General features: G+C 40.1%; 1 protein-coding gene across 3 annotated transcripts; it reads left to right on the plus strand.

Moving 5' to 3' along the window:
* The first annotated feature begins 716 nt into the window (after nucleotides 1–716).
* On the plus strand, nucleotides 717–19,774 carry dlk2 (delta-like 2 homolog (Drosophila)). 3 transcript variants are annotated; one of them, XM_034003347.3, is made up of 7 exons: nucleotides 717–904; nucleotides 3,193–3,347; nucleotides 3,934–4,041; nucleotides 12,628–12,691; nucleotides 15,914–16,044; nucleotides 16,645–16,786; nucleotides 17,228–19,774. In XM_034003347.3, the coding sequence occupies exons 3-7, from the start codon at nucleotides 3,969–3,971 to the stop codon at nucleotides 18,000–18,002; spliced, it is 1,185 nt and encodes a 394-aa protein (XP_033859238.3). In that variant the 5' UTR covers nucleotides 717–904; nucleotides 3,193–3,347; nucleotides 3,934–3,968; the 3' UTR covers nucleotides 18,003–19,774. The 3 variants fall into 3 exon arrangements, with proteins under 3 accessions (XP_033859238.3, XP_058879828.1, XP_033859240.3); XM_059023845.1 differs by having other exon boundaries at nucleotides 3,193–3,263; XM_034003349.3 differs by lacking the exon at nucleotides 3,193–3,347.
* The last annotated feature ends 2,264 nt before the right edge of the window (nucleotides 19,775–22,038 follow it).

Genomic DNA, 22,038 nt, shown 5'->3' on the forward strand with positions numbered 1-22,038 from the left:
TGATGTACCTTCTTTATTAGTAACACGTCACATAAAATAAGCACCGGCAACATTTGAATTGACACGGTGGAGTGGAATGAAAACCCACCCTGTTCTGGGTACCAGGGAAAGACATTTACTACTTAATCTAAACATTTGAATCAGATAAATGTGTAATCATCCTCATTCTCTTCGGATTTTGGTGCTTTTCTTATACAGTAGAATCTCAAAGTTATGAACCCCCCACGCTTACCAACTGACCACAGTTTGTCAACTGAAAACACCTTTTAAACCAGAAACAGGGCTCCTGGCTACTGGAAAAGATATGCAAATCCAATGCAGTTAAACACAGCTCTCCTGACCTATTGGTAGGGTTGCTTCCTTATCACTCTTCATATTTTTTTAAATAACTTTTAAATCATTTAAAATAGAGTTTCATTCCTAACAAGTATTTAACTTTGTAAATCGTACACACTTGCTTTTGTTTTGGCTCTTGGACCTAGAATGCACTAAAGCGCACATATTCTAGGTTCCAGCACCACATACAACTACAGTGTAGGATTTCTAAATGAAAGTCCCAAGATCCATTTAACTTAGAAAGGGGGCTTAGGGGGGTTTTACTGAATGGATGGTGGCTGACTGAGTACCACTATACTTTTGCTATATGCAGCAATTAAAGGGTTACTGTCTCTTTAAGAGTAGCTCCTTGCTGGTTGGAGTCCTGGTGGAGTGGGAGGAGGATCACTGTCTCCCTGTATTCTGTCACATTAGCCTCAGTAGGCTTTATATAAACAAAATCCAGGCGAAGGAAAGCCTACATCCAGCTTCTGTCTATTGTTCCTGATATTGTCTCAATTTTATTAGGATTTGCTTTCTTCTATTTTGTGTTTTTTTTGCCAGCCTTCCTGGGATCCTAGAATTGCAGGTGGGTGTATAGATGTGTGGGTGTGTGGGTGTGTGTGTGTGGGGGACAACAATGTAAAGCCAGACAGGTATTATTGTATACCTAATGTTCAGGTAGTGGGCTTTAGCTTTAGATTACACTGCTCTCAGTACAGTATGTGTTGTTTCATTTGTTATATATATATATATATATATATATATATATATATATATATATATATATATATATATATATATATATAACAAATACAAAATGTATTATTGTGATACACATTTTGAAATAAATTATTGTATTCAAGAAAAACTTCTGTTCAGATAAATATTTGTTGTCCTTTTATTCTGTTTATCAGAACATGTCTGTTTAAAAACATACTGTTTAAGTAATGTAATGGTTCAAGTACTGTATATTACCAGGATTAATGAAAATAAACAGCACAGCAGAGCTATTTTAGTTCAAAATGTCGGCTTTTTCAGAATAAAGGCACAAAGAGTTTTCCATTTATGACTATAAAGTAAAATGCAGTGCTTTGAGTGCCATTTTTTTTAATCCTAATGGATTTTGAAACAAAAAAGCACTTAGTGTATAAAACATATTGAACTCTCTTTGAACTGAACAAAAAAAAACAAAAAACATGATAATAACATAGCTTGCAGGGCAACAGGACAATCACACCCCAGGCTTTTTAATGCCATTCAAGAAACATTTTTAATATGGAATTAAACAACTCTCAGGTTACATGTTCAAAGTGTATTCTGACTACACTTTCATTATCAGCCCTGTGCGCTCAATTAAGCTGTCTCGTGATCAACATTACCTCAAACCGGGCTGGAGTGCTAAATGAGACATTTAAAACACAACATATAGAGATTAAACCTTCCTGACGCTTCAGGTCTTTCAAACCTGTAAAGGAAAAGCTTAGAGAAAAATTGCTCACAGTTGTTGTGCTATATGTCAAATAAGTATTGTGGTGGGGGGCCCTCTTGTACACACAGTATAGAATAAAAAAAAGACCCGCCACTAAAACACAGTTCATTTGTATTGATTTAATTGTGTTAATTTTACGTGTATAAAACAACCCCAATTGGTTTCAGAGTGCGGTCCCAATTTAATCAGTTGCCATGGGTGTTGAGACACAACAGAATGGTTATTTATTTATTTATTTATTTATTTATTTACAGTATTTATTGGTAATTATTTTGGCAAGCAAGCAAACAAGAAAGAAAGAAAATACTGCCAGTACATGTGGAAAAGCTTGTTTATGTCAATAAAAACTAGCTGTAAATGCTGGTATAAATAATGAATGCCTTTCTTTAATTATTAACACTGCTTCACCACCCTGTTAGGTGATAGGGTTGCGATTGTGTTCGCTGAAATGGTTGGGTTGTATAAGGGGTCTATTCATGAAGGAGAGTATCCCATGCTAACCTGCAGCATTAGGTCTATGTTTGCTGAATCTCTTAGAGGTGTAGGGTCCTCTTCCTGCATTATTAAGGACCTGAGCAGCCTGTAAGCTGACCTACAATGGGGGTTTCCTGCACCTGATTAAACCAGAAACGGAAAGTGTGCAGAAATAACATTCACTCCTTTTATGGTTTGGCGTTTCCTTAATGGCCTGTTTGGAGTATGTTTGGATAGTACAGGGATTACTTGATTTACTTCTATCTCATTTGTTTATTTTTTTAAAAGTAATTGTACACTTTTTTCTGTGCTTTATAAAAGCTTGTCTAATAAGGATGGGGGAGGGGGGGAGATTACATTATATTTATTGCATTCCATCATAACTTTAGAACATCTTGTACAATGAGTTTGACTTATCATCAAGCAATTCACTTCTGTGTCAAGCTAGCTCTGACTGTGCCGCTGTCAGTGCCCCATGGAATTTGGAATTTGGAACATAGGTATCAAAACTAAAACGCAAATTAGAATGTAGAAGCGAGATGTTTGTTTCGTAATTTGCATACAAGAGGCGACTTAATTCACTGCAGCACGAGGATGGGCGCTAACAGACTAGCCTCTGGACCTCAAGCATGCATCTTAAACACTGTACAAAATAATTCATCTGACACCTTGGACCATAAGCTTTCAAGTGCTCTGTGCTACTTGTACAGGAGGCTGACTTTAGACTTCTAGCCTTCACAATGCCAGCAGAGGGAATTGTTTTGTGTGTTTACTTCTTCTTAATGTTTAACAAGGTACTGGCCTTCCTTTGCTACTTGCCATGGCTGGCATATTGCTGATTTGGCCCTTATTGCAGTAAGCAGGAATCTTTGAGAAATACTGAAAGAAAATTGATCCGTCCCTCTTTCCAGATTTGCAATCACACATTTGCTGTTAGAGGACACAGGCACAGGAATACCTTGGACTTCCCAGCTGAGAACAGGTGCTTGTGGATGGGTAGTGAAGAAATATACCTGTCAGGCTGTAGGTGCTCTTTTACATCCCCGGCCTGGAGACCCAGTGAAAGGTGTTGAACTCCAGCTCTGCACACAGTGTGTTTTATCTGAGTGGATGTGTTTCTGCTTTGTTTCTGATCTGCACACAGTGCGTTTTATCTGAGTGGATGTGTTTCTGCTTTGTTTCTGATCTGCACACAGTGTGTTTTATCTGAGTGGATGTGTTTCTGCTTTGTTTCAGCTCTGCACACAGTGTGTTTTATCTGAGTGGATGTGTTTCTGCTTTGTTTCAGCTCTGCACACAGTGTGTTTTATCTGAGTGGATGTGTTTCTGCTTTGTTTCAGCTCTGCACACAGTGTGTTTTATCTGAGTGGATGTGTTTCTGCTTTGTTTCTGATCTGCACACAGTGCGTTTTATCTGAGTGGATGTGTTTCTGCTTTGTTTCAGCTCTGCACACAGTGTGTTTTATCTGAGTGGATGTGTTTCTGCTTTGTTTCAGCTCTGCACACAGTGTGTTTTATCTGAGTGGATGTGTTTCTGCTTTGTTTCAGCTCTGCACACAGTGTGTTTTATCTGAGTGGATGTGTTTCTGCTTTGTTTCAGCTCTGCACACAGTGTGTTTTATCTGAGTGGATGTGTTTCTGCTTTGTTTCAGCTGATTCCTGAAGGGCTGCCTCTGCTAACGTGATCATGTTCTCCAGACTCAACCTGCTCCTGCTACTCTCCAGCTGGTTATCAATGATTCTGTTTCGCTCTGTCCAAGGTAAGATTATTATTCACTACGTGCCCGTCAGATGGTTTTTTTAAAACAGAAATGCGCACGCCCACACATATCGACTTTGTGTGCGGGTAACATGAATTAATTCAGCCAACTGATAAAGGACTGTAAACCCTTCACAAAATGTATGGCTGGTTTCACAGACTCCATGTGGCAATAGTCTGGGGCGGCGTCACATAAGGTAACATTAGGTAAACCAAGATTAGTGCGAATCGTGCAATGTTTTTTGTATTGTCTTGTCTATAGCATTGTGCCTAAAACTTTAACATCTGGTTTGTGTTTAAGGGCTAGCAGACTTAAACATTAATCCCCTTGTTAGTATATTTACAATGCTAAACTACACTTTAGTTTTTGCAGCAGTGTACAAATATATGATTGAATAATATTTCAGTGTATAGTTTGTAGTAATGGTTTTCTGGATTTACAGCCTTGTTGAAGTGTAGCGCCCACAGCTGTTTATGGAGAATATCTGCTGTTTTGTCAGCTGCCAGTATTATAGGCCCTGCAGTGTATCTTATGTTCTGGTCAAATAATGTCATGTTCACAGCAGATTTTAAAGAATTTTCTACATATGCTGTACCATACAGCAGAGGTGTCCAACTGTTTTTGTTAAAAGAGCCATACTGTTGAACTGGGAGCTCTTAAAGAGTCATATAAAAAATATGTCTACCCGACACCAAGTATATTGAAAGCAAGGGCTTCCACACAGGTGTGGCTCGCGTTAATTAAGCAAATAACATCCCAGCATGCTTAGGGTCATGTATAAAAATGCAGGACAGGTCTGGCTGCCTATAATTATGGCTAGCAAAGCTGCAAGAGAAGACCTCAGTGACTTTGAAAGAGGGGTGATTGTTGGGGCGTGTTTGGCAGGAGCTTCAGTGACCAAGACAGCTCAACTTGCTGATGTTTCACGAGCAACAGTGTCTAAGGTGATATCGGCATGGAACTCTGAGGGAAAGACAGCAAAGGGCAATAGTGGGCGGAAGCACATACTCCAGGATCGTGATATCCATGCATTAATTCAAAGTGCAAGGCAAAACAGGTGCAGATCAATTGACTGCAAATTTCAACCTGGGGCCAGTTTCATCAAAAACGGTCCGCCGAGAACTCCACAGAGCGGGATACCATAGTGGCCCAACGCCCTATTAAGTGACTTTACATTGGTGTTTCCATTTTTTTGTCCACTACCTGTATATGTATATATATATATATATATATATATATATATATATATATATATATATATATATATATATATATATATATATATAATGGAAAATAAAATAGCTGACTAAATAGCGGCAAAGACAGTTTTACAAGACTTCATAGGGGGATAGACCACTTCTAAATCAAAACAGCCTTATTGTGAATCTCAGTGAGCTCTATGGCGCTATGGCTCAAAAGCCATTCGATGGATAGCCCTGCCATACAGGATACTGTATGTTTGCATGTTTTAAAGAGACAATCTGCAACATTGAGCATAGCTGAGAGTCACAGTCCTAACTCCACTTCTGTTAGTTTACAGCTACAGTTCAAGGATGGGTTTAGATGGGCTTTTTATTTGGCAACTGAGCAAAAAAGATATATTACTAGGAATGAATCAAATACAATACAGAGACTGAAAGATGATATCAATTAAATACTGTAATGTTGCATGATGTTGATGGATATTGAAATGTTGCCAACATTTATATCTTATTGACAAGTTTCTGATAAAATCTCATAATTCTACCGGTTTACATATAAATGTGAGAAGTGACGACAAATGTTGAGGAGACCTTGTAAGACTTTTTTTTTTTTCTCCATTGTGAATCACATAGCAGTTGTTTTCCTAGGTTCCTTCTCTACCAAGCAGCACTGGGTGGGTACAATCGCTAATATTAGGTACATATCCTAATAATGTGTCCAGGCACAACATGTACTCTACATGTGCCTCCTTCATTTTCAAAAATAAATGCTGTAACACTGAGTGTGCCCATCTTTAGCTTGTAAGAGCCACAGTGATATATTGTAGAGTAGCTGCAGACACACATGTGGGTGTTAGAATCCCATCTCGCAGAGCAACCTTGGGTGAGCCCCTGATCGCACTAACCTGCCCTAGCAGTAAAACTGGATACAATCAAGATCCTTGCTAATGGAAACTAGATGATGTACATGTGTATCAGCTGGGCTGTCCTGGGTAAACATTTTTTTAAGTACCTAAGCAGCTGAGTGGATTTTGAAATTGAATGATACTTGATTTCATACAGATCTAATTACCACCACCTACCCCCCTACATAGGATCCAACAGCCCTCGGTCTCTCCCTCCCTCCACACACTCCTCTGCCCAGTCCCCTCCACCCCTCACTTCCCGGCGCGTGCTGAGGTGGTCGGTGCACGGCTGCCAGGGATCAGCTCTTGGAAATCGAATCCGCATTTGTGAATGGCACCAGCTCGCCTGGCTGGGCTAGCGGCCGGCCCGTGGAGATTGGGTTTCACATCCACTGGGTGCAGGATATAAAATTAGATCCCCTGGTTTTAAAATGAAAACATTCCACATGACTGAGGGGCAAGGGGCAAGGGAAGGGGGTCCTTAGAGCAGAGCGGAATCAGAAATCAGGATGCCAGACTCTCTAAGTCGGAATTTATGAACCCTCCAAGTGAGCCCTCTAAGTCGGACTTTGTTTTTTGCGCCATGGTGACAGTTGCCATGACGGGGCCCCATTTTCTCATTCAAAAATCAGCAAGCCATTAAACTTTATGATTAGTCCTAAAGAAATCATTCTAATCCTAGTGTAATCGATACGTAGCCTAGCCCTCCTCACAGCTATATTTAACTGAAGGAATCACAGGGACTCAGGAGCTGAGCAGCCTCTTTGTCGGTCTGATTCATAGGAATGCGAGGGCCAGAATTTTCCAGCTTGTCTGATTGGAGAGATGGATTGTAAGGAGGCTGTCAGTACCGAGGAGGTCTGACTAAAGATAACTGACCACTAGCTCTCTCTTGTTACTGTGACAAGCTGGTTGAGGTCTTTTGACAGATTTACTAGATGAACAGTTTTGTACTTGCTCATTCCTCCCAGTAGTTTAATAGGATTTTGCCTGTTAAATGTACAGGAGATACAATATAGAACATACAAATTTAATATATAGATAGCAAGAGCCTTTTACAAGTGTTGAAACCTTGTTCTTGTATTATGTCTTTGATTGGCTGGCTATTATATACCAGTATTTGTATAAGCAAAACAGTTTAAAAACACATTAAAAGAAACCTTATAATTACTTAAAAAATTTAATGAGACTAAAAGCCTGCATCCCTGTGGATTATATCTGGAGTATGGAGCAACGAAGTGTAAGAAAAGATCTTTGATGTGCAAGTTTTTTTTTTTTTTTTTTGCAAAACAGAAAAAACCCCAGCATCTGTGTTTACGTCTGAATTCCTTGGAGATGGTAAAGTGCTGACAGAAGTTACTGGCATAACCACAGGGGTAGCTGAGTTGCAGGACACATGACCTAGAAGATACGATCTTTGCGTAGTTAGATTTATTTTGTTTATATATCTGATCGTGGACAGAACAGCCCACGTGATAGTAACATTCTGTTTAAGTTTTCCGCTCCTCTATTACAGCCTACAGTTCAGTGTCGTGCAAAAAAGGTGGAATATGTTCTGAGAAGGTACAGAACACACAGTCTCTGGAATAAGGAGCTTCCCCACACGGTACTGTACATGCCCTGGAAGGACCACCCTCTTAAGGGGTGTCTCCACGCACCCAATCCTGCAATGCTGCCATATTGCATGTGCTGAATTGTTGGGTATTGTATGATGGGTTGCTGTCCACTGACTGCCAAGTTTAACCAACCAAAAGGATTTGACTTGCTACCTGAGCTGCCTTTAAACACACAGGTAAAAGGCTAGTCCACCATCTACTGTAGCAACAGGGTGGTCAAGCTAATACTAATACTTTTTTTGAACTTTTTTTTTTTTTTTACCTTCAATAAGGAAGCAGTGGTAACTTGAAGTGTCTGAGAACAGCCTGGTTGTCAATTTCAATGACACAAATCACTTATTAACTATCCACGTGCAAACCTTCCAGCAATAACCGCTGTAGTCTGTATCTAAGCGAGAACAGAGGATTACGTTGGAATGTGGCAGCCAAGTTTGGTTTTGCTATATATCTTCAAGAGACGAGCAAGACTCTTCTCTAAACAAAACGTGAATTTGAGTTGTTAGGACACTTCACACATACGAGCAGCATCGAGTACATCTCCACAGAGACACTTAACACTACTGTCTGTTTAAAGGCCTAAGTGCTCTGCATTCCAACTGCAAATGAACAAATGTAAGCTATGTTCTAAGATGACAGCTGCCTCACAGTACGTATCGCCAACGCTGAAAGCCGACCTCGTGCCAGGAACAAAGCCAGTTCCTACACAAAAGGACAGTGCAATTGTTTTTTAATAGCTAGTAATAAAAACTAATAGGAAATAGTAATACTATACCACAGCAATTTGCAATAGAGCAGGGTGACACCAGGGAAGGCATATAAAATCAACCTTCAGTGTAGTTTTAAACCATTCCACCAATATCAATGATTTGGCAATTGCCTGAAGGCAAGTGAAAGATGACACTTAAATTATCCCCAAAGACTAAAGGCTTAAGGCATCACAAAGCCTGTTTCTAGTGGTGTTCTGCTGTCTCGTACAGTATTTGTCTTAGGTTGCTATATCAAAAGGTGAACAGGATTAAAGTACTGAGTCACACCTAGGAGTAGCCTACAATATGGATTGACATTTGTAAAAGATACTATAAAGCATTTCCAAAAGTGCCGATCAAAAACAAGGAATGTCTGTAAGCTGCACTTCTAAATGAAAGTGCTCCTTTACAAAAGAAAAACAAATGTTGTTCTGTATTGAGAAGAGAGTTCCTTGAGTTTTTGGTGGACGTCTTTGAAATATTTGCTTAACAGTCTAGAGTTAACAGCCAATAGTAGTACAGATCAAAGGTTTAAAACTGCTGATTATATAACTTGCATGTTATTTTACTTTCTAGGTTTTTACCATGCATTGCTTATATGCCTTTTTGCTTTTCTTGCAGTGGTCAGGTTAATGTTTCTCTAAAGTTGGAGAAGTGTGTGTGTGTGTGTGTGTGTGTGTGTGTGTGTGTGTATGTGTTTGGGGGGGGGGGGGGGGGGGGTCCTTCGGCTATATGACATCACAATTTAACCCTTAAAGACATCTTGGACTGACATTGTAACTGTATACAAATATTGATTGTTCAGGCTTATCATGAAATACTGTTGCCTTGAGAGTTGAAAAAGTGACAGACAGTGGGCAATGCTCAAGGTGAAAGCTGCAGTTAATATCTGATTTTATCAAACCTGTCACATAAGAGGGCAATAGTTTTTTGACTGTTGACCGCTAGAGGGACTATGACCACATTCACAGTTGCGATTTAAGGCAACCTAGGGCTGCCTTTTCTCATATGAACACTCCAAAAAGAAAAGGCAGCCCAGGGCCGGACAAGATTTAGGCCACTGTTTCGATGTGGCCTAGGCCGACCTTTACATATATGACAGAACAGAAAATAGGAGGCATTTTTTTACACAGAGAATTGTGAGGGTCTGGAACCAACTCCCCAGTAATGTTGTTGAAGCTGACACCCTGAGATCCTTCAAGAACTGCTTGATGAGATTCTGGGATCAATGAGCTACTAACAACCAAACGAGCAAGATAGGCTGAATGACTTCCTCCCGTTTGTAAACTTTCTTATGTTCTTAATTTCTAATATATATGAACGTAAAGCAGACTTAGGGCCGCCTTTTTGTATCACATGACCAATTTGGTTACGTCGCTCAGTACTCCCACGCGTGAAAGGTAAATAGAGAAAGGTGAATGCTCTGCTAGCCAAGACGGCAGTGGATCAATATTGAATGGTAATTATTTCTGCATCATACAACTTTAATTATAAAAATATTAATGTAAAAAAAAATCTAGCGGGTCACGTTATTTCTTTCACATAATCTATGAGCTGCAGTGCATTCATAATTAAGCTTAATTTGTCACAATTACTTTTTCTTCTTGTTATTTAGTAACTAAGCTAAATATAAATACTGCAGGATTGTGGATCTCAATATTCCTATTCAGCCACCATTGTTTATTTTCCACGCAACGATATACATAGCTACAGAAGTGTGCGTCTTTACATTAAAATAATTTCTTTAAGCTGCTTGCTTTTACACACGCATAAAATACTGTTCTCATCCACAAATAATATTAAGATCGTTGATGCACCATAACATTAAGTCATATATATATATATATATATATATATATATATATATATATATATATATATATATATAGTTATTATTTTTTTAGCAGACGCCTTTATCCAAGGCGACTTTTACAGAGACTAGGGTGTGTGAACTACGCATCAGCTGCAGAGTCTTACGTCTCACCCGAAAGACGGAGCACAAGGAGGTTAACTTAACTGACTTGCTTAGGGTCACACAGTGGCTGAGGTGGGATTTGAACCGAGGATTTCCTGGTTAGAAGCGCTTTTCTTTAACCACTGGACCACACAGCCTTTTAATGCAGCCTGTGATGCATTGAAAGAATATATATTAATAAGAAACATCAGCTACAAAGCAAGGATTATTGTATATCCCAGTAATTTACGTTCAAAGCATTTATTACTTTCAAAACACTCTCACGCGCACAACACTTTACAGTACATTAAGTTCAAAGCATTTACGTAGATTTTTCAGTTATGTTATTACATTTGTATTTTCCCCAAACGTTTTTCAGCGAAAGCTAACTAATTAACCAACATAACAATTTACTAAAATAAACTGTAACTGTACTGTATATCAAAATACGTAGAGTTGAAATACAAATACAAATTAACTATATACACATTAAAGAAAAAAACACAGTACTAACTACATCCACAAACACACACACACACACACACACACACACACACACACACTGCTAACGGATGACCTTCTTTTAAGCATACTGGTTTAAGTTATTTTGCTTAAAAAACAACAACCATTCTCGAAGGATCACAAAGTTTTATGCCAAACAACATGTTTTGAATATGTTATCTTGTTTAATACAACTTTAATGAAAAAATAAATATGTTTAATTAATATTAGAACAAATGCCACTTGTTATTAACACACTCCTGTACATACTGATAGAATGTGTCTATTGTGGCTCACCTTTTTCGTTTTTCATGTGTACTTTGTATTTGTATATTAGTGGGCCATCTGTAATGCAAAAACGCTGGCATTGTCTGAAAATTAGCCTTTCCTCCACTGTACCCTTTAAAAGTGTATCTGGGTATTTCCTGTTTGATAGATAAATATGTCTTGAAAGTTGGGCTCCCTTTTTCCAAGAGGTCTACCCATCCTGTTGAAACTCTCTGCATGTGATTTGATTGTCATGTTGTATAATATCAACAATAAACCTGAGGCAGATTGCATTCTTTTATGCATAGTTTAGTTAACACTTTTAGTCAAATACAGAATGAAATTCATATTTTGTCTCATTTACACACTCTTGGTTGTACCAGTGACTTATTAGTCCGCATCAAGTGGACTAACTTTGGTACGCTGCAATCGACCCATTTAGATTAGCAGTATTATTACACACACGTTTTACGCAGGTTTACAAGAAAATATATATAGGTTACTAACAACAAAACACATTGACAAAATAAAACTAATAGGTTAAAGGTATTAAATGTAGCTGCTTTATTTAAGAAGGTATTAGAAAATACGGTATATGAATATATTAGTATTAAACTGTGTATTGATATGATTGTATTCGCGCGGAGTGTTTTCGGTGTACGTATAGTGTTGCGGTCTTGAAAGGGAGTGTTTGAACGTGAATTCAAAGTGCAGCAGAGTGTTCTGAACGTACGCTCATTACACTCTAGAGTGGTATCAACTTATATTCAAAACACTCTAGATTGTTTTATACTGGGAAGTATTTTGGGCAGCCTACACCAGTGTAACTCAACCGCTGATATTTTCTGGTTCAGCGGTTTGGTTTTTAAGAGTCTTTTTGGGATTGAAATGTTTATATAACTGTATGGGAGTCACATTAAAAGTTATAGGGGAAGGGGCAATGCCACCGCAGCTGCTGCCTAGGGCGCTAGTTAACCCAGCATCGGCCCTGTTCCTGCTGCAGTGTGATAAGTCGTGTTTCACGGTTAAACTCCTCTGGTGTTCTCATTAAGGTCCAGCCCTATTGGCAGTCTACTGAAAATATGAAGTACCTCAGAGAAGAACTCTCACAGAACACAGAACACAGGAAACCTGAACCTGGATAAACTGTTGCACACTTTGTTAAGCAATGGCATGATTAAGGGTGCTTGCAGATACGACAGTCAAATACCTGTAACAGTGAACCCACTAGCTACTACAGACTCTTCTAACAAATGAGGCATAGTTGTGGCTGGATTCAGAAATCTCAGCAGTCAGCCATTATACACTTCTGGTTAGTCCTGGTTGTTCGGTCAAGTGGTTCGGTCAAGTGGTTCAAGTGGAATACTAAGAGCTAGTGCTTTTCTTGTGTTTCAGGAGCAGACTGCAAACCAGGCTGTAACCTGGGCCATGGGCGTTGCGATGAGAACGGCATTTGCAGGTAAGAGTTTAGTTAGGAAACTAAGCAGCTGATCCGATCGACCTATTATTATTATTATTATTATTTATTTCTTAGCAGACGCCCTTATCCAGGGCGACTTACAAGAAATCACATTATTTTTACATACAATTACCCATTTATACAGTTGGGTTTTTACTGGAGCAATTTAGGTAAAGTACCTTGCTCAAGGGTACAGCAGCAGTGTCCCCTACCAGGGATTGAACCCACAACCCTCCAGTCAAAAGTCCAGAGCCCTAACCACTACGCCACACTGCTGCTGACCTATAAACCATGGGCTAGCACTGGGGCATCACACTGGATTGCATCAACCACCTATCCTTGGGGCTATCCCTAAAATGAGGTGCTTGATACCCCGTGCTGTAGAATGCTCTAATAAAACCCAGCTGTGTCTTATCCCAACGTTAAGACACAGCTGATTGCAGTAATGGTTTTCCTGCATTTGGCGTGTCTTCAATGTCAACTGCGTGCCTTCATGCAGTTGACTGGAAGTGTAGAATTGAAGTATCTGCGTTCAATGCATTTTCTTCCCTAACAGCTTCATATAAATTACCATAAAAAAAATAAGGTATTCACCATTACCATAATGCGTGCACGCTTCATATAGGAGCATCTGAGCTTTAAGAAATGAGGGCTATTCATATTAGGTCAAATTTAATGGAATTATTTTGTTAGCATTATATACTTTAAGGCTGCTAAAGGGACCGAGGTGCTGTCATTAAAATGTTAATCCCAGCCATAGACTAAGAAAATGACCCCTACATTGCACTCTTTTCCACTCTCCACACACACACACACACACACACACACACATCTGCCATCTAATTGCACCTGGGTATCAGTCCAAACAGCAGAGAACCTGGAGGACAGTAATTAGGAACAGGGCCTGAACAAGCTGCCAGAGCTCATTGCTGAAAGTGGAACCCTGCTCTCCTGTACTCCAGGCAACCAGCTGCATACCTTCCTGCTAATAACCACCATAACATCCACACCTACACAAGATACCTAATACAAGCTTCCAAATCCCCTACACATGGACCCGCCTTTTAGAGCTGAAAGAGAGGTATTTAGATCACCCCAGGCTGTAATTCGACAATTATTCCTGTTGGCTCTCCCCAATCCAAGTACAACCCTGTAGCCTCTAAATTGCCGTATTAACTTTAATCATGTTAACTTCTGCCTAGTCTGTAGGTTTTCTTTAATGTGGAGCACGTTTCGTAATCACATGAACTGATCCGCCAGCCTCAGCATGCCCTTTAAACCTTTGCTATAACAGCAGCACTTGTTAACATTACACTATGTAACACAATGTTTGTTCCTGGGTAGTAAGTGTTATTTCCTAATTGCTTATGCCTCAAAAGTATAGAAAATGGCTATTATTCCCCACAAACTTTGCTTTTGTGACCAGGACAGTGATATTTTGAAATTTACCTATTTCCAATGAGAAAACGGGCGAATTTGTGTCTTTTTGTTCACATAAAGTCAGAAAAAAACAACATATGAATCCAAATTAACATGTATTTATACTAAAGTAATACAAAAATGACTACAAAAGATTTAGAAGTGAGTAGTTTTTCGAGATTTACGATTATACTGTAAATCACTTTCACGAATCAGCCCCCAAATGTAGTCTCCCATCATGTTCTCGTTATACTGTCCTTGGTAGCGGCGTTCAAAGTCCAGTATATCCTGGTGGAAGCGCTCGCCTTGCTCCTCCGAGTACACTCCCATGTTCTCCATGAATTGATCAAGATGAGCATCAAGGATATGGACTTTGAGGGATATCCTACAGCCCATTGTGCCGTAGTTCTTCACCAGAGTCTCAACCAGCTCCACATAGTTTTCGGCCTTGTGATTGCCCAGGAAGCCCTGAACCACTGCGACAAAGCTGTTCCAAGCCGCTTTCTCCTCACTAGTGAGCTTCTTGGGGAATTCATTGCACTCCAGGATCTTCTTTATCTGTGGTCCGACGAAGACACCGGCTTTGACCTTTGCCTCAGACAGCTTAGGGAAGAAGTCTTGAAGGTACTTGAAGGCTGCCGACTCCTTATCTAGAGCTCTGACAAATTGTTTCATAAGGCCCAATTTGATGTGCAGTGGTGGCATCAGCACCTTCCGGGGGTCCACCAGTGGCTCCCACTTGACGTTGTTCCTCCCCACAGAGAACTCAGTCCGCTGTGGCCAGTCCCGCCTGTGGTAGTGCGCCTTGGTGTCCCTGCTGTCCCAAAGGCAAAGATAGCAGGGAAACTTGGTAAAACCGCCTTGGAGACCCATCAGGAATGCCACCATTTTGAAGTCTCCTATGACCTTGATGCCATCTCAGAAAAATGCAGATATGTATCCACTTAGGCAGCTGGAACTAAACTGAACTGGTGGGCTTAAGGCCCCTGTATTTATACTACTATTTATATTACTGGTTCTAGAAAGTTCTAGAAGTTACTCCAAGTTTACTCAGCACTGAATCTATCTGGAATGTTCTGGAAAATAGGTAAATTTCAAAATATCGCTGTCCTGGTCACAAAAGCAAAGTTTGTGGGGAATAATAGCCATTTTCTATACTTTTGAGGCATAAGCAATTAGGAAATAACACTTACTACCCAGGAACCAAAAAAAAAAAAAAATTGTTACACAGTGTTATTCATTGGTGTTCTCCATGCTTTGATTCTGCATATACTATGCATTTTAATACAGTATACTGTGGTACGCTGCAGTAATGGCTAAGACATGTAGCCATTCATGGCCTAAATATAAAAACAAATAACAAAATACAGTTTTTACCCCCTGTGCTGTGCCTCAATGATACTTGAGGGGAAATACTGCTTTCCCTACCTTGTCAACCCCATTCACAGAATAGGACGCACTGTTGGTGTGTGGGGTCCCCCTACTGTCAGTTCTGTGTCAATGCATGAGTATAGCTGTGACAAGACCAAATGTAACCCCAAAGAAACCAATTCAGAATGATTGGTGTGCGGTTTCTTGGTTTTCTATTAGATTTTCTAATGTTCCCTTTCGTTAAGGTATCCTCATACTAATGCTAATCAGTGTCTGTAGAAACCAATAGCAGATATAATCAATAATAAGGAATACATTACCTATATTAACTTTACAGTGATATATACAAGATTATTTTTCAGCTGCAGTAATCAGTAATCTGTAAGACTGGATCCATTTTTTCACAGTGGTTGTTACTGTCATTCGTTGCAGGTGTGACCCGGGCTGGGAGGGGGAGCTGTGTGATGACTGTGCCCGCATGCCTGGCTGTGTCCACGGGACATGTCAGCAGCCCTGGCAGTGTAGCTGTGAAAGTGGCTGGACGGGACGGTTCTGCGATAGAGGTAATTCAGGAGCGCCCCCCACTGCATTCAAAGCACCTGTTCAGCTTATCATGTTAAAAAGCACCAACAAAAATGTATAACAGCTTTGTAGTACATTCTGTAATAGCAGAGAGACCTCACAACTAAGAAATTGGTCATGACAGCCATCTAAAATTTCTCAAAGTTGTTCATCCATTACTATAAAACATTCAAGGGTAGGATTTTACTAAGGCAGTTTATTTGTAGTATTTGTAGTAGACTTGTCATTGAAACATTTGGTCTAAAAATACACTAGATTCTTCCAATCATTCTTCAAGTGTTTCAAAGTACAGCTGATGACCCGTTCCTGTCTGCCACATTACTCAAGGCACAGCGCAGATGCTATGACAATGTTATCTGTTTAAAGTAATGGCAGCAGATACAGGAATACATGATTCTAGTTGTAAGTCAAAATGGTTCTCCATAATTTACTGTCCACTTTGATAACACCCAATTGTAATATTCTGACTGACGAATCAAGCAATTGTGTTTTTCTTAGGGCTTTCCTGACCTGAAAGATCAGCCTAGTTGTAAACGAGTCCATCTGAACTGTATTATTCAGTGGTTTTACTTCTCCACCAGATATTAACGTGTGTGCCAATCAGCGCCCCTGTCAGAATGGTGCCACCTGCATTGCTACTGATGGGGAATATTCCTGCGTTTGTCCCAACGGTTTTCATGGCAAGGACTGTGAGCTGAAGTCAGGGCCCTGTCAGGAGGCCAGGTAAGAGAGCATCCATAAAGTCAAGTGGAGAAATGTTTTGTCAAGCTCATTCATCGGTGTAATCATGGATTTTCAGTGATTCTCCTTGTAAAGCAGAATCACCTGGGGGGGGAGGGGGGGGACACATGGGGACACGACATCTTTTTGTTGCTGACCGGAGGAATTAAAGATTCTAGTTAAACATGCCAGTGCAAATTACACAGAGTTAAAAAATAAATAAATAAGGAGTATCCCAGTCACACTTCAGCAATCACCTTATCAATCAGGTTTCTTTTCAAGCGATATCAGATTTAGATTAAATTTTGTTCTCTTTGCCTCTGAAGCCAGTGGAGGTGAAAGTGCTGCAATGATAGCCTCGGAAACTTCAGAGCTGCACAATGAGGTGCTGCTGACCACTGTTAGTTATTGATCTTCTCAATGGGTGTTTGTTATGGTCTCCAGGTCCCCCTGTAAGAACGGAGGCTTGTGCACGGATGACAAGGGTTACGCCGCTGAGCTGTCCTGCCGTTGCCTAGCAGGGTATGTGGGCACCCGCTGTGAGGTCAACGTGGACGACTGCTTGATGCGCCCTTGTGCCAATGGCGCCACCTGTCATGATGGCATCAACCGCTTCTCCTGTGAGTGCCAGGCTGGCTTCGAGGGGCGCTTTTGTACCGTCAACATAAACGACTGCGCCAGTGGGCCCTGCCTCAACGGCGGCCGCTGCTTCGACCGTGTGAACCGATTCGACTGCGTTTGCCCTCCAGGGTACACGGGGGTAACGTGCTCCGACCTTGTGGAGAAACCCAAGCAGGAAACAAGATCACAGAACTGGACCCCCAGGAGCTGGACCAGCGGCTACCCGAGGGTCACCCTGCCCTGGCCTGAGCACACTCTTGATGGCGCCAGGTGGAACGTATCGACCCCTTCGCACAGGAACCAGCCAAGCAGCACGCGCCTGCTCAAGATCTCTGTGAAGGAAGTGGTGACGCCCCAGGGCTCTCTCCTCACCGAGGTTCAGGTGATTGTGCTGGTGGTGTTCGGAGCACTCACCCTGGCTGTGGTGGGCCTCACCACGGCCGTGGTGCTGAGGGGTCACTGGAGAGAGCGTTGCTCAAGGTGCCGCTGCGCCTCCCAGCCAGACAGGAGGGCAAAGGCTGATGAGGAATTCAAGATCAGCATTTTACCCCACACCATGCCTGACCGGAAGAAGAAACTCAACACGGAGATCATTTAACAAAAAAAAAATACGTCAACGTGTGCCATCGCAAAGTTGAGGATTTCAAAGACTGGCTTCGAGGAGTGAATAGACCTTTTGTATGGCCAAGTTCTGCAAGGAGGAATTGTGAGGTTTGCTTGGGGGCAACTGGATACAAACAGTGAAAAAAAATAAAATGATCCCCACCCCAAACCCCAATATACAAGAACAGATCTTCATAGCAGAGACTAGCAGATAATTTTGCAGATTGCTCAAAGCAGTAAACGGAGTGCTTCTTTAGAAGAGCTAGTTTACTTAAAGAGGGTCAAAGTGATTAGATCTAGGAACTGTAAAAAGAAACCGTTTTCCATGTCATAACAAAGGTATGAAATACAATAGAACAGTTCTTAGGTCTTCATGAAGATGTATATCAAGCTTGATCACACTCTGGGGTAGACATTGACATAGCAGAGACTTGGAGTGGACCATGGTCTATATGGCTGGGTTACGACTGCACCAAAAGTCATAATTGTGGGCTGCAGTGTAGTGCCATCATCATCCTGTTGACTGTCCAGTCATCATCCAAAGTCACAACAAAACAGCTTAAAACCGTGAATAATTCTCCTGCGGACATGCACCTGTTCACATTGTGCACTGTGGATAACAAGGTTTATTAACTGCAGCGAGAATGACATTCGTTATTCTTTTATTAGAACTATAAAGGTATTGCTTTACTCATCAGAATGTGTTGGTGTAACCGTGCAACCGTTTACAAAAAAAAAAATTTAAAGTAATAATTTTCTTTGCTCACCCAGTTATTTTATATACAGAAGCCAAAGCAAAGAGGAAATAATGCTACAGTTAGTTCATTTTGTTATATCCAAGAGAAGCTCCATTAAACATCCTTCATCTGCCTTCAGCACAGTATGCTTTCTAAAAACAGATTTCCGCAGAAACTCTTTCTCGAATGTAAATCTGACACGTTCTATACCCACCAGCAAATGAAAGCTAACTCATAAGGTTTGTTAATTTAGTTCTCAGATATGCACTCATGTTGGCTCCTATTCAATTACAACATTTTGTGCAGTAGACAAACTCCCTTTTAAAAACTGCAATGGGAACAATTTGTCAATTTAAGTCCCATTGTTAAATAACATTAAAAGCAGCAGACTGTCGCACCCTAGTAATGGGTTGGGAGTATGTTTTTAAAATAATGTGTTTGTCCACAACAGCAGTTTAAAGTGCTGTACTTTACAACTAACCTGTATACGGTATGTATCAGCTTGTACTGGTTTACACTGGGTACGTCTGGAAATGGATGAAGTGGGACCTTTAAGATCCAAGTGAGAGAAATGGACAATGAATTACTGATCCTCAAATCCAGAGGCACTTCTACCCCTACAGCAGGTGTGGGGCTGTTAGAGTATTTAATTCCACAATATCTGATATTGTAGTCTGAAGAGGCAGTTTAAAGAACTGGCCTTAAAGCTAGAAAATTGCATAAATACACTAAATGACACATTTTATTAATATTTTTTATAGTGAATGGTTTATTTATATACAGCACAGTAGTTAAGCTTTATACATAAAGAAAACGGATCCTTAGATGGATTACTTTTCTAAATTAATATTGTTGTCAGTTCTCAATTATTATTAGATTGTTTTCACTTCTTGCATTAAAGCAATTGTGTTTTTCACGTGTACATGTAATTTATTTCAATAATTTATATGTGAAATGTGGACATGATCTATTTTGAAACGTAACTATTTTTTATACTTGTGTATGTGTGCAATAAAAACTGTGAATCCTGTCATGTTTTGTTTTTTCTGGGGGTGATGTTTCTCGGCTTGAAGGTCCCCCAATGTTTGTTTTTTACTTTGAATTTAGAACCTTGTCAGTGAGGCCTTTTTACAATGTCACCAGTACATCCTGTAATATTTTGATTAATTAAAAATGCTGTTATTTGCCAAGCAGTGACTAGAGAATTGTCTTAATTAAAATTGTACATCCCCAAGGTTATTTATTTTATTTGAAATATGTTCTAAAAATAATAAATACTCTGTTACCGTGAAAAATAATCACCCCATTTCTTTCTGCACTACCGTTATCACCTAAAAAAAAAAAAAAACTCCAAGGAGAAACTATGGCAAAAAACGTGAACAGGGTACATACCCAGAGGTCTTGAGGAAACAACTTCCAAGTTTCTGGCTTGATATTCCCTCTTTATGTAAACTGGTGAGCTGTGTTGATAGTGGCAGCACGGGGAGCCCCACTGCACTGTACTGTCGCATGTCAGTCCCCTGGCCCTCGTCAGCAACCTGATTTAGTGTTAACATTTCACTTCCTGATACCCAATATAGCCGTGAGAGCAATATCAACACCAAGAATAACTGGAACAGGATTCCTTACATCCTGCCGGAAGGTAGCATTCCCCTTTTTTTTTATCACAAGGGAGATGGCCTGGCTGGACTCCAATAAGTTTTTCTGTGGTCCAACGTTTGCCAATAAAACCACTAGTATCATCTTGTGAGCTGTACCTCTTTCTGAATACTTATAAGGTTTCAAGATCACTATTCACTGTCTGCTTATAGCTGGATTTTTAAAAGCATTTTACAGCATCAGGGAATAAAGCAACCTCTAAGTCAAGTAGACAAACGTTTGGGCTTGTGTCTTCTTAGGTTTCTATACTTTGAATGAAAGGAAGTAGTAAAACACAATTGGAACACAGAAACTGTATCGGCACACAACAATAGTGATGAGAAATTGCACTTTCCTTTTTCAATTTCGATCACAAATATACAGTACACAGAAAGGAGCATGTCTATGGTTAAGTGTTAGAAATAAATTGTTAGCAGCTAACATACAGTATTTACAAAAAAAAATACTTTTAGTAGTCTCTGAAACGTATTGCTGGAAATATTACTGTATTTAGATTCATAGAAGGGAAGGGTCTGCACCCATTGCTTTAGAGCAGGGGTCGCTAACATGTCATTCGTGAGCTACTGGTAGATCGCAGTCGGTCCTGGAGTAGCTCGCGATAGGCATTGAAGAATTGCACTTAAAAGAAAAAAAAATATTTCAATTTAAAAAAAAAAAAAACTACACGTGAACAAATGTATGTAACTTGATTGGAAACGAGATCACGTTTTAGAATCTTGGGATTCATAGGGTCGGTCCAAAAAAAGACAAAAAACACACTAATTTCACCAAGAGTGGGAAAATGATGTTTTGTTTACATGTATTAAAGACAAGTGTGTGTGCCTAAAAAGTGCAATGTCGAGAGGCACTTTGCAACAGTGCACAAGGATTTTGAGAAGAATTTTCCTGCAGGAAGCGGTCTCCGCACAAAAAGTGAACTAAAGGTGGCATTGCAGGGACAGCAGTCATTTTTTTTACCAAACCAGAGAAGAAAGCATGTGCTGCAACAGAGATGTCTTTTCAAGTTGCTCACTTTTTAGCCAAAAATAAGGCAGCATTTACAGACGGTGCAATGTTAAAGGACACGATGTCTGTTATAGCTCAATCATTATTAAAAGATTTCAAAAACAAGCCAGAAATGATGTCTGCCATATCCGATGTGCAACTGGGGCCGAATACCATGGCAGGAAGGGTGTCAGCATTATCTGCAGACGTTTCGGAACAGTTAGACAGGGATTTAAGTACTTGTCCGTGGTTCTCCATTCAATGTGATGAATCGACTGACTCAAGCGACACTGCCTAGCTGGTGTTTGAAGACTTCACCGTTAAAGAGGAACTTTTGACATTATTGTCTTTGAAAGCCACAGGGGAGTTGATATCTACAACGAGGTAAATAATTATTTTGCAAAAAAGAATGTGACGATCGAGAAGCTAGTGTCAATTACAACCGATGGAGCCACTGCAATGACTGGGCATTGTGATGAGATTTTACGATTTCACACAAGTACTTAGTTGAGTGGTCAATCTCAATCTTTCTATATGACTTAACTAAGCACTCACTCGATTTAACTGGATGTCAACACTTCACAGATAATACACATCAACAGATAACATTAGTATACCCGCTGCCAATATCTTCACAACAGCGCGTTGTGG

The sequence above is a fragment of the Acipenser ruthenus genome, chromosome 5, assembly GCF_902713425.1.
Source record: "Acipenser ruthenus chromosome 5, fAciRut3.2 maternal haplotype, whole genome shotgun sequence".
Classification (NCBI taxonomy): Eukaryota; Metazoa; Chordata; class Actinopteri; order Acipenseriformes; family Acipenseridae; genus Acipenser; species Acipenser ruthenus.

Coding starts and splice junctions, on each gene's coding strand:
- dlk2 (XM_034003347.3), top strand. CDS start 3,969: ATGTTCTCCAGACTCAACCTGCTCCTGCTACTCTCCAGCTGGTTATCA. Junction 4,042..12,627: donor TCTGTTTCGCTCTGTCCAAG/GTAAGATTATTA, acceptor CTTGTGTTTCAG/GAGCAGACTGCAAACCAGGC. Junction 16,045..16,644: donor GGGACGGTTCTGCGATAGAG/GTAATTCAGGAG, acceptor CTTCTCCACCAG/ATATTAACGTGTGTGCCAAT.